This window comes from Cucumis melo, chromosome 11, assembly GCF_025177605.1.
Source record: "Cucumis melo cultivar AY chromosome 11, USDA_Cmelo_AY_1.0, whole genome shotgun sequence".
NCBI classification, from domain to species: domain Eukaryota; kingdom Viridiplantae; phylum Streptophyta; class Magnoliopsida; order Cucurbitales; family Cucurbitaceae; genus Cucumis; species Cucumis melo.
The window spans coordinates 2,600,656-2,611,738 of record NC_066867.1 but is presented as its reverse complement, the minus strand read 5'-3'; the positions used below and the strand labels follow the sequence as shown (position 1 = coordinate 2,611,738).

Here is an 11,083-nt window from a genome sequence, read left to right as displayed (position 1 = left end):
TTCAAGACTCATTTGAAATGGCTTACCCTAGAAAGAGGTTGCAATGCTCGAGCCCCTACTGAAGAAATCCCACACTGCAGCAGTTACTTGGTCCAAGACGTCCCTTAAGGAAAATAATTTAATTTAGTTCCAAATTAAATTATTTAGTGTCCAAAACATTGAGTCTTATTGGGTAATGCCAAAATAATTAATTAATTTACCAAAAATTAGGTGGAAGGAGCCAAATTAGGCTTGGCGGCTGGGCTGGAAAAAGGACAGGGATCGGCTCGGCTTGGAGGTTGAAGACCGGCTCGGCTCGCGGCGCAGACAGGCGCGGCTCATGGTGCAGACAGGCGCGGCTCGGCTTGGTACAGTGGCTACGCACGTGCGGCTCGCACGCGGGCGCTGCTCGGCTCGCGAGTGCACGTGGCTCGGGTTCCGGGTCGGAGGCACGCGGCGCGGGCCGAGCCTCGGTCACGGAGCGGGCTTCGGCCGGGTCGGGTCCTCACGCGACGAGGCGCTGGCTTTCGGATCCGGGTGGCGCGACGGCTGTGGGTGGTCCGGCTACACCACGGCTTCGCTCGGCAACGGCTGCAGACGGACGCTCGACTGCGCTGCGTCGGATCGAAGCGGCGCGAAGCGGCTGGCTGACAGATCGGTTGCGGATCGCGAAGGGTGACGCGGCTCGGCTTCGGGCGACGGCTGCGAGAGACGGCTGCTCTAACGGACGCTCGGCGTGCACGGATCGGCTTGGACGATTCTTCCGACGTGGCTGGAAGCTCGGCGACGGCTCGGTTTTGACTGCAGACTCGGCTGCGCTGCTGAACGGAGAGGGGAAGGCTTGGCGGCTCGGGTTCGCGGCGGCGGCGGCTAGGGTTTGATTAATAATAATTTTTTTTCTCTCTCTTTTCTTTTCCCCTCTTTCTTTCTTTGATTTTTCTCTTCTTCTTTACGCACGAGTCCCAAGGCTTTTTATAAGGCAATAACTTTTTTTCTTTTCCTTTTAAATAACCCAAACCAACCATCTCCTCTCTCTCTCCAAATCTCACCAAAATCAACCAACCCTCCTTTCAATTAGCAATAACTCACTAAATACATTCTAAATACTAAAACAGGTAAAATAATACTTAATAATAAAAAGTGGAAAATCCCAACTTTAATAAACCGGAAACTTCAAATTGATAAGGTTCTCCCAATAAATTTGTATTTTCCAAGACCATACATAAATATTAATAGTAAGATGAACAAAAATGAGTTTGTTGGGGCGTTACATACTCCCCTCCTTAGAAAACTTTCGTCCTCGAAAGTTCTAATCCTCGAACAGCTCAGGGTACTGAGCTCTCATGTCCTCTTCTTTCTCCCACGTGGCCTCTTCCACTCCATGGTTCTGCCAAAGGACTTTGACCAGTGGAATTTCTCGACCACGAAGCTTCTTGACCTCCCTTGCCAAGACCTCGACAGGCTGCTCCTCGTAGCTCAAGTTCTCGCTAATCTGTAGTGGCTCGAAGTCCACCACATGTGTTGGGTCTGCGACATATTTCCTCAGCATGGAGATATGGAATACGTCATGCACTGCAGCAAAAGATGGGGGTAGCGCCAAGCGATAAGCCACGGGGCCAATCCGCTCCAGTATCTCAAACGGCCCTACGAAGCGTGGACTCAGCTTCCCCTTCTTCACGAACCTCAGAACACCCTTCATAGGTGCTACCTTCAGAAAGACCATGTCCCCCACTTCAAACTCGAGATCCTTACGTCGTACATCAGCATAACTCTTCTGTTTGCTCTGTGCTGTCAGCATACGAGCTCGGATCTTCTGTATGGCTGCATTGGTAGTCTGCACTAACTCGGGGCCTAGCATCCTCTGCTCTCCAACCTCGCCCCAGCAGACAGGGGATCTACAGCACTTGCCATACAGAGCCTCGAACGGTGCCATACCGATAGTAGCCTGGTAGCTGTTATTATAGGCAAACTCCATCAGATGCAGATGAGAGTCCCAACTTCCTGAAAACTCTAGCACGCAGGCCCGCAGCATGTCTTCCAAAATCTGGTTCAATCTCTCTGTCTGACCATCAGTCTGAGGGTGGAATGCCGTGCTGAAGTCCAACCTCGTACCTAATGCAAGTTGAAGTCCTTTCCAGAACTTCGATGTGAAACGAGCGTCTCTGTCTGAAATGATGGATACGGGTACTCCATGTAGTCTCACAATCTCTGTCATATATAACTGCCCCCACTTACTGGCAGTGTAAGTGGATTTTCCTGGCACGAAATGGGCCGACTTCGTGAGTCTGTCGACAACAACCCGGATCGAAGCGGCGCGAAGCGGCTGGCTGACGGATCGGTTGTGGATCGCGAAGGGTGACGCGGCTCGGCTTCGGGCGACGGCTGCGAGAGACGGCTGCTCTGACGGACGCTCGGCGTGCACGGATCGGCTTGGACGATTCTTCCGACGTGGCTGGAAGCTCGGCGACGGCTCGGTTTTGACTGCAGACTCGGCTGCGCTGCTGAACAGAGAGGGGAAGGCTTGGCGGCTCGGGTTCGCGGCGGCGGCGGCTAGGGTTTGATTAATAATAATTTTTTTTCTCTCTTTTCTTTTCCCCTCTTTCTTTCTTTGATTTTTCTCTTCTTCTTTACGCACGAGTCCCAAGGCTTTTTATAAGGCAATAACTTTTTTTCTTTTCCTTTTAAATAACCCAAACCAACCATCTCCTCTCTCTCTCCAAATCTCACCAAAATCAACCAACCCTCCTTTCAATTAGCAATAACTCACTAAATACATTCTAAATACTAAAACAGGTAAAATAATACTTAATAATAAAAAGTGGAAAATCCCAACTTTAATAAACCGGAAACTTCAAATTGATAAGATTCTCCCAATAAATTTGTATTTTCCAAGACCATACATAAATATTAATAGTAAGATGAACAAAAACGAGTTTGTTGGGGCGTTACAAAAACCAAAACTTTTATGATTGAAATGGACTCGCCAAACAATTACATAGCATGTGACCATAGCACCTACCATGGCGAGAAAAGGTGCAATGTTTGGAGATTGGCATCCTCAATTTGACCCACTTTATTTCACAAGATCCACATGCCATTGCCCTCCCCTCTCTACCAACCTAATCTAATCTCTTTGTTCCCAAAAGCATCACAAGACTCCCAATATAATATATATATATATATATATATATATATATATATATATATATATATATATATAGTTTTAGTACAGATAACACCTTGAGTGAAAATGGATCTTTCAAGTAGTTGTCAAAAAATGTACCTTTCAATCTCTCTTATCCAATCTTCCCCCCAACTCGACATCTGCCCACTTAATCCGCTTCCACGTTATAATATGACTAGTTGTTATAAATATATCTTGAATATGTTATTTACACTTCAAACGACCAAGCACAGGGTCTCGCTAGGATATAAAATGAATCGATTTCTATCTATGCTTGTGAATATTGTTATTGGTAAATTATGTAAATCTACTCTATCAAATATTTTATTTATTTGTCTATATTATACGAGATTATCGTTTTATTTATTTGTTTCATGAGATTGAAAGGAGGAGATTGGTGGGAAACATGAGACATTACTGACATGTCAGGTAAAAAGTCAACAATATGTCTGAAGTTCAAGCACAATAGTGGTTGAGGAAAAAAATATGAACTTTATCAAGAACAAGGGGATGTGGTAAAGATCAATTAATTTTTCAAACTGGGTAGCATGTGGGATTCATGGATACAATTCAACTGCTTCAATGGAAGGGAAATTAAAAAGTGAAGAAATGGGTTGAAAATATGACTTTTTTTTTTTATTTTGCTAATAAGTCCATTGATATTGCTATTTTGCTACTTAGTACATGAATTTTTTTATAATTTTTTTGCATGTGGCTGATAGCCTTCCACACTTACCTTTGTAAGATGAATCACGTTTGCACAATGAAAGTTTTATAATAATGTCCGACATTGAAAGTACCTTATCATAGTGTCTTCATCTGATGAAAGGAAGAAATGAAATGTCGTCCTTTGAGTATAATTTTTCCTTCAAAAGAAATGCTGATGTGCTTTGGACATCGACTAATAAGGTTCGTCTACGACCAAACGTATCCAGTAGCATCTTGCGCAAGAACTGGGTGCAAAAGAGTTTCAAACCAAAAGATCAACAAGCTAACGAACATTAGCTCTCCAATGAGGATCCAGCCACATCTTTCAGTATAGCTAAACTATGGATTCGTGAAGACCATAAAAACATTGAAATGTCTGTACTTTGAATAACCAAGCACGAGGTTTAAGATTATACAAATCCTCCATTTCCATTAGCATAAAACTGAGAAGATATATAGTTCCGCGCTTTCCTTACTGTCCGTTTTGTTCTATGCTTTGCTAGCCTAAATCTCAATCCAATTGAAACTAGAGAAATACAGAAAAATCAAGCTTTTTCAATGGAATTGGCCTGCTATATACTAGCATGCATCACACGTTATTTCCTTATTTGCTTCTTAACATTATCGTTGATGTTTCTTACGTAAAGCAGGTTATAAAAACACTTTTCAAGAGTCCAAAAGTTACACAAAACACACCCGAAATTTACAGCTCAAAAACCAAATAAGAAAGAAGTGATCTATGAGGAAGTTCTCCATTGAAGTTCAACATGGATGCGTCCATTCTTTGAGTCTATGAGATGGTACTTCTCATTAATCCTTTTGTTAGCCACCACATCCGACAGGCTGATGTCCACATAGCCAAGACATTCCTAAAGAACAAATCAAAAAATATTTATAAGTTCACTCAAAAACCAAAGTAGAATATGTAGTTGTTGGTTTTCTTGGTAATGTTTTATTACTAATTACCTTTGGATGCAGCAAACCTATTTTTGAAGAAGTGCTGATAACTTCTATGTGTACTTTGTCATTTGTTGGAGGTTCGTCTAGTGGAAAAGCGAACTCCTCCTCCCATCTTGGATCTCTATTCTTCTTCACCCGCTGCAAAAAAATCGTGACTATTTGGTTTTCTTGTTTCCGTTTTATGACTAACCCATTGGTTCATTTGTTTTGTTATATACTTCTAAAAATGTTTTCAAAATCCAAGTCAAAGTTCTGAAAAACCAAAGCAAAGCAGTTCTAAAAGCTTTTTTTTTTTTTTTTAATTAGACTCAAAATCAAGTGTTTCCTCCTCGTGAACAAGCATAGACTTCAAAAAGAGAAGATTAATAACTAAAAGGTTATCAAATGGGTTTGGCCTTAGTTGTTAAGTTTTGTTCTTATATGATTGTAGTTACCTAACATGTTCAGTGACAATCTTGTTCTATGTAAATGAATAAAGAAATTGCATTGATTGACATGTACCTTAGTTTTTCTCTTATCACCCCTGAAGTAAATCCTTACAAATGGATTGGTGTGATGTTTTCCTTCAACATCTTCAGCTTCATGAATTATGATCACCAACAAACCGCCACCGGCTGGTGTTCCGTCGGGAGCTTTTGGTACTGCGTGCATTTCCTCAAAACCTTTCGGTATCTCATCCTCTTTAAATGGTTTATATTTAAGTTCAACTACAACCTGACCACGGTCCTTCTCGTTCTCGACGCCATCTGAATCAGTCTTCTTTAGAAGGGGAAGAGTCAAGACTTTCACCTCATCAGGAAGAAGATCTTTCAAAGGTACAACATTTATGCCCATCTTGTCATGCTTCCCAATCTGAGATATATTTGAACTCCACATTTTAAGAGATTCAAGGCTGTCCTTTTGGTTCATGTCGACCTAGGCACAGTCATTATTTAAGTTGTAAAGAATAAATACCTTCTCCCAATCAAAAACATGGAGCTCTAAGGCTTGGGATTGAGGATCTCGAACAATTAACTTGAACTCCTCGTTCCATTCTGGGTTCAAGTTATTGTGCTTCACGGACGTCTTCTTCGAAGGTAACTTGTCATCGGTGAGCTTCAGTTTTATATATGGATCTGATGCACCTAAAAGATCCTTTTTTTTAAGGTTCATTGCTTTAACAACTTTCACATGAAGAATTCCCACAGGCTTCCTATAGGCTCTATAAAGTTAATTATACTCAATTAGTCCAATCCATATATAGAAAAGAAAACTTTGACAAAACTTCACAAGGAGAACCAAATACATACTTGGCAGAGTCGAGAATTTGTATTTTTAAAGTCTTTGGCCACAGATACATGCTTGCAATCTGATCTTTTATTTGCTCCTAACAAATTGAATTTAGAAAGAAATATCATAAATATGAAACAGACAAAGTTTTCTCTGGTAGAGAAGGTGTCCAGGAAGCCCAAGCGTGAATGTTGCCCCGTCTAGTAACCATTTGAATTTTCGTTGTTTTCTTGTTTTTCAAAACAAGCCTATTTTATCTCAACATTTTACCATGGTTTCATTTTCCTTAAGTAAAAGAGTTTGATCTTAGCTAAATTCTAAGAATAAAAACTAATTTTCTTCGCTTTGTTTTTGAAAAACTTTTAGAAAGAAATTTGGAGGTAGAAGGGGAATTCATAGGCTTAGTTTCCAAAAGCTAAAAACCAAATGGTTATAACCAAATGAAGCCTAAACACACAGCTTATTTAATGGTCATCCTTTAAATGGAGGGAGATGGAAATGAAAATCGAGATAGATAAATTGACGAGCATCGTACCTGGACAAACGTATAAAGACCGGGTATTGACATAAGGTCTACCCCCATGAGCTTTAGTCCAAAATCAATGTGTGGCTGCAAATCGTAAGAGATAGTTGATAGATATGTTGAAATATAAACATGAAAAAAAAAACTGAACAATTATCTTCCACTGATCTCAAAGTTAGGTTTAATGCCAAGTTAACAGAAAGAACAAGTAGTTCAAATGAAATAGCACTAACTTTTAGAAATTCAGTCCTTGTTGGATGAACATTTTGTTTTTAGTTCTCTGTTTCTAAAAATTTTGTCCGTCTCCTTACAATTTCCTAAGAAATATCAGAATTCTTAATTTCTAAATTGGGCCTAAACGAATAGGTAATTATTTTATCTTAGAAACATTAACCATGTTAGTTCAAGCAACATTAACCATGTAAAAACATTGCAGTCTCCTCACAAAACTAAAAACAATCACAAACCTTTTCCATGAGAGAGACAGAAATGTTTGCAAAACAAGGAAAACTTGGAACCAGTGGCTTCAAGATGATCCGAGGAACGGCGAAAACTTGCAGATCCACCATCTTTCAAAAAAAGCAAAAGGGAGTGAAGATAAGAACTCGTTCTCAGTTCTTACAAACATTTCCTTTTATCCAAAAATGTACAGTTCACCTGAACAGTGGCTTTTAATCCAAAGGCTTTAATTGCAACCATGATGTTGGGATTTCCTGCCCACTTAATTGCTGGTTCCAATATCAACTCATTTTCATGCATCTCATACACTTTCATACCTGTTAAGAACAAAGTTGAGTTAAAACTCTCTGCACCAAACAATGTTTTCAATTCAAGACTCTCGCGAGAACAGTGTTTTGAAAAGCCCTTTCGAGTGCACGCCTAGGCTCACAACACTAGTCTTGTGCTCAAGGAATAAGGCTAAATGGCAAAACATCTTGTGCTTGGGGATCTTCTTTTTCATATTTCCACTTCAACTGTACTTGTGCATATGGATCTTTCTGAGCCTTGTGCTTAAGGCTCAAAGAGAGGAAGGTGTGATCCTCATTTGTAAACCAAGAAAACCAAACAAGCAAGCAAAGAGAGGAAGAAAGAAAACAAGACAAGTTAGTGAGGAACTTTATGAGCAAGAGTGAGTGTGTTTTGAGAGTGAGTGTGTTTTGAGAGTAAAAGAATGTTCTCTCCAACACTATCCATTGTTTGTCGTAAATTTTCTTAATAAAAGTTTATTTCTTTGAAGTGAATGTCTCTTTCTTATGTGTCAGTTTCTTCAAGATAGATGTGTTCTAAAGTGATTTTAAACATGACAAAAGTAAGTTTAACCCTTTCAAAATCACTCCCAAAGCAGTTAATGAGTTTAACCATAGATTGGCTTCATCCTACAACTCTCATAAAAGTGTTTGTTTTGAGATTTTTCTAGCATTGGAGTAAACATCTTAAAGCAATACCATGTTCCATTTGCATATTCAAAAAATAGAAGGCTGGGAGACAAGAGTTTAAAGCATAAATAATTCCAAAACCTTGAAGAGTCGGCGAAAGCGTCCCAAGCGTGAGCTCTTGGATTTCAACAGACTGGATCTTATACTTGGGAATTTCCTCGGCAATTATAGGCTTGATGACAGTTCTTACTGTCTTGGCAATTGCCTAAGCCACAGAGATTAAAATGTAACAAATTAAACTGATGACAAAGTAAAAGAAAAGGAGAAGAAATCAAATTTAGAAAAAAAAGAACAAGTACCTTGTCAATATAAGGCCACAAATAGTCAATAAACGAGTTTAGCCAATCCATCTTTAAGAAAATGATACAAAATAAGATTGTTAGCAATGAAAATTTTCAATAACTCCTGAAGTGACAATGAACAAACAAAATCTTTTTTTCTTTAATTATCAATGATTCGTTAAAAAATATTTTCTTTAGTATTTACGTACTCGATCATAATCTGGATTCTTCACCCAAAGCGGCAACTCAAGGAGCATCCGCTGCATAGTTTCGGGGTCGGGTTCAGTCAACGGCTTAATCTCAGGATCCTGTGACATCCTCAACACACACAAAACTAAATTAAAACTTGGAAAAATAACAAAAACAAAATAATAATAATAATAATAATAATAATAATAATACATTGCTAATAAATGTAGACCTCGTTAGATAACCATTTTATTTATTAGTTTTAGTTTTTGAAAAGTCGAGTTTATAAACTTTGATGTCTGCCTGAGAGTTTCTATGTTTTGTTAATTACTATATTTCGAAGTGTTTCCAAAATTCAAGCCAAAAGCTTCGAAAACCAATATATATATATATATATATATATATATATATATATATATATATATATATATATATATATATATATATATATATATATATATATATATATATTATTTTCAGAAGACAAAAAGTTTTGTTTTTGTTGTGGAATTTAGGTATGAGTTCGTATGTTTTTAATTTTTTTTCAAAAATATCAAACAACATCCTATTAGGCTCCATAGATAATCATTTGATTTTTTGTCTTTGGATTTTACTTTGTAGGGTGGTTTGAAAACCGGTTCTGAAAAAGAAAACGTTTTTAAAAAACAAAAATTAAAAACTTCTTTTTGGAATTTAGTGAACAGTTTGAATCTCTGGTTTTGAAAACTAACTAAAACTTTGCTAAAGAAATGGCAAGAAAACAAACAAAATCGAGTTATTATCAATTGGTGCTTTATAAAAATTAAGCTTATACACTTTACTATCCATAAATCTTTTTCCTACATTTTAGAAATGCTTCAAAAACCAAACAAAATCTAATTCTTAGCCAAATTTAAATTTAAAAGAGAAAAAAAAAAAAAAAACTCACTCTCACTAATTCTATATAATGTTAAACTAAACTTAGTTCAGTTGAGCTAGAAGATATGTTATGTGTTATATGGGGACTCCAGTCACGTAGAAGCATCTAGAAAACATACCTTCACATGACTTGGTTTGAAATATATGAAGAAGAAATATCCAACGATGAAGCCAGCTGAGATTCCAAGGGAGAACCCACAAATGCTCCAAAGGGCGTTGAGAAAACCCATCAGAAACCGCCGTGTCGGAGCGGGATCCCACTCCCGGCGTCCGCGAAGGTTTGTGTTGTTTTTTGTGTTTTAGTTTTAGTTTGATTGAGAATTTTTTTTTTGGAAGTTGGAAAAAGAAAGAAAAGGAAAATTCTTTTCTTATTTGGTAATCCACCGAGAAAACGCGATTCGTTGTCGCATTTTGAACACATGAGGGATTAATCAGAGAGATGGGGTTGAAAATTTGTTTACACGTGGCACGAGATAACCATACTTATTATTCTCCTTTCTCCATGGGTTAGATAGTTTGTGTTCTTTAGTTTGCTTTATGATAAACTATATATACAGCTTGAAAAGAAAAATCTAAACATTATAATAAAAATAAAACGGTGAACGGTAAAATATTAAAAATTACAGTAAATAAGTAAATATGATGGTAAAAGAAAGAGTTTTGAAATGGAAAATTAAAATAAGTGTTCAATCTTATATACAACCAAAATAAGTGTTACTTTATACCTCTAATAATACATATTTGATACGCTAAATACATATATTTATATATATAGACGTTGAAAATGACAATATATTAAAAAAAAAAATTGTTTATTAAATGAGAACACATGATGATGATTATATTGCATATCTAAATTTTATGTATATAACTATAGCTTATCATGCAAGATAAAGTTAAGATTTATATATATAAATAAATTAATTAATTAATTAATTATATATATATATGTTATATAGGAAGATTATTGAAATGGTAAAATTGTTTTAAATATTTCCAAAATATAGTAAAATATCATATTTTATCAATTATAGAGTTTATCGATGTCTATCATCGTTGATATAATGTGAAAATTTACTATATTTTGTAAATATTTTGATTGTATTTGAAAATGTCCAATTATATATCGCTTTTTATTTGATATATATTTTTATAAAGTATAGATTAAGTTACGTTGTTGTGATATTTGAGTTTTAATTTTTAGGAATTATGAACAATAAACATTATCTAAATTTTATCTTAGAGAAACCAATCCCTGCAGGAAATTTAGCGAGGATAGGAATGAAATGGTAGTCGGGAACAACTCGTCCCATGGACATTTCTACTCTCATCCTTTCGAGTACCCTCTTACTCCCCTTCTAGTAGACTATTCGGCTTCTCTTTGTTTGAAAGAATAACAATGGCCCATTTTTGTTAAGGACTAGATTATATTAAAATTAAAAAACAATAAAAGAATAATAGAACTGCGGAATGACTTCATGACTGAAATGGTTTTTTAATGATGTTGTAAGTTAGCAATTAAGCGTGTGTGTTGAAAGCCAAACAAGTTTTTTTTAACAAATTTGGCGAGTCCTAAAAGCGAAAGTTAATGTTAAGAATTTGTATGAATTTTTGTGGAATTTTATTAAGTTTGAAG

The 11,083-nt window shown here is 37.0% G+C and overlaps 1 protein-coding gene across 1 annotated transcript; it reads right to left on the bottom strand.

Moving 5' to 3' along the window:
* Positions 1–4,422: 4,422 nt before the first annotated feature.
* LOC103497326 (synaptotagmin-1-like) lies at positions 4,423–9,790 on the bottom strand. The gene is made up of 12 exons (XM_008459462.3): positions 9,567–9,790; positions 8,550–8,648; positions 8,359–8,409; positions 8,141–8,264; positions 7,281–7,399; positions 7,091–7,192; positions 6,636–6,710; positions 6,121–6,197; positions 5,786–6,032; positions 5,333–5,683; positions 4,838–4,969; positions 4,423–4,740 (listed from the first exon to the last, which is right to left on the bottom strand). Exons 1-12 carry the CDS (start codon positions 9,675–9,677, stop codon positions 4,609–4,611), a joined length of 1,620 nt encoding a protein of 539 aa, XP_008457684.2. The 5' UTR covers positions 9,678–9,790; the 3' UTR covers positions 4,423–4,608.
* Between the last annotated feature and the right edge of the window lie 1,293 nt (positions 9,791–11,083).

Coding starts and splice junctions, on each gene's coding strand:
- LOC103497326 (XM_008459462.3), bottom strand. CDS start 9,677: ATGGGTTTTCTCAACGCCCTTTGGAGCATTTGTGGGTTCTCCCTTGGA. Junction 5,684..5,785: donor ATGTTTTTGATTGGGAGAAG/GTATTTATTCTT, acceptor AATATATCTCAG/ATTGGGAAGCATGACAAGAT. Junction 4,741..4,837: donor TAGGTTTGCTGCATCCAAAG/GTAATTAGTAAT, acceptor TTTGTTCTTTAG/GAATGTCTTGGCTATGTGGA.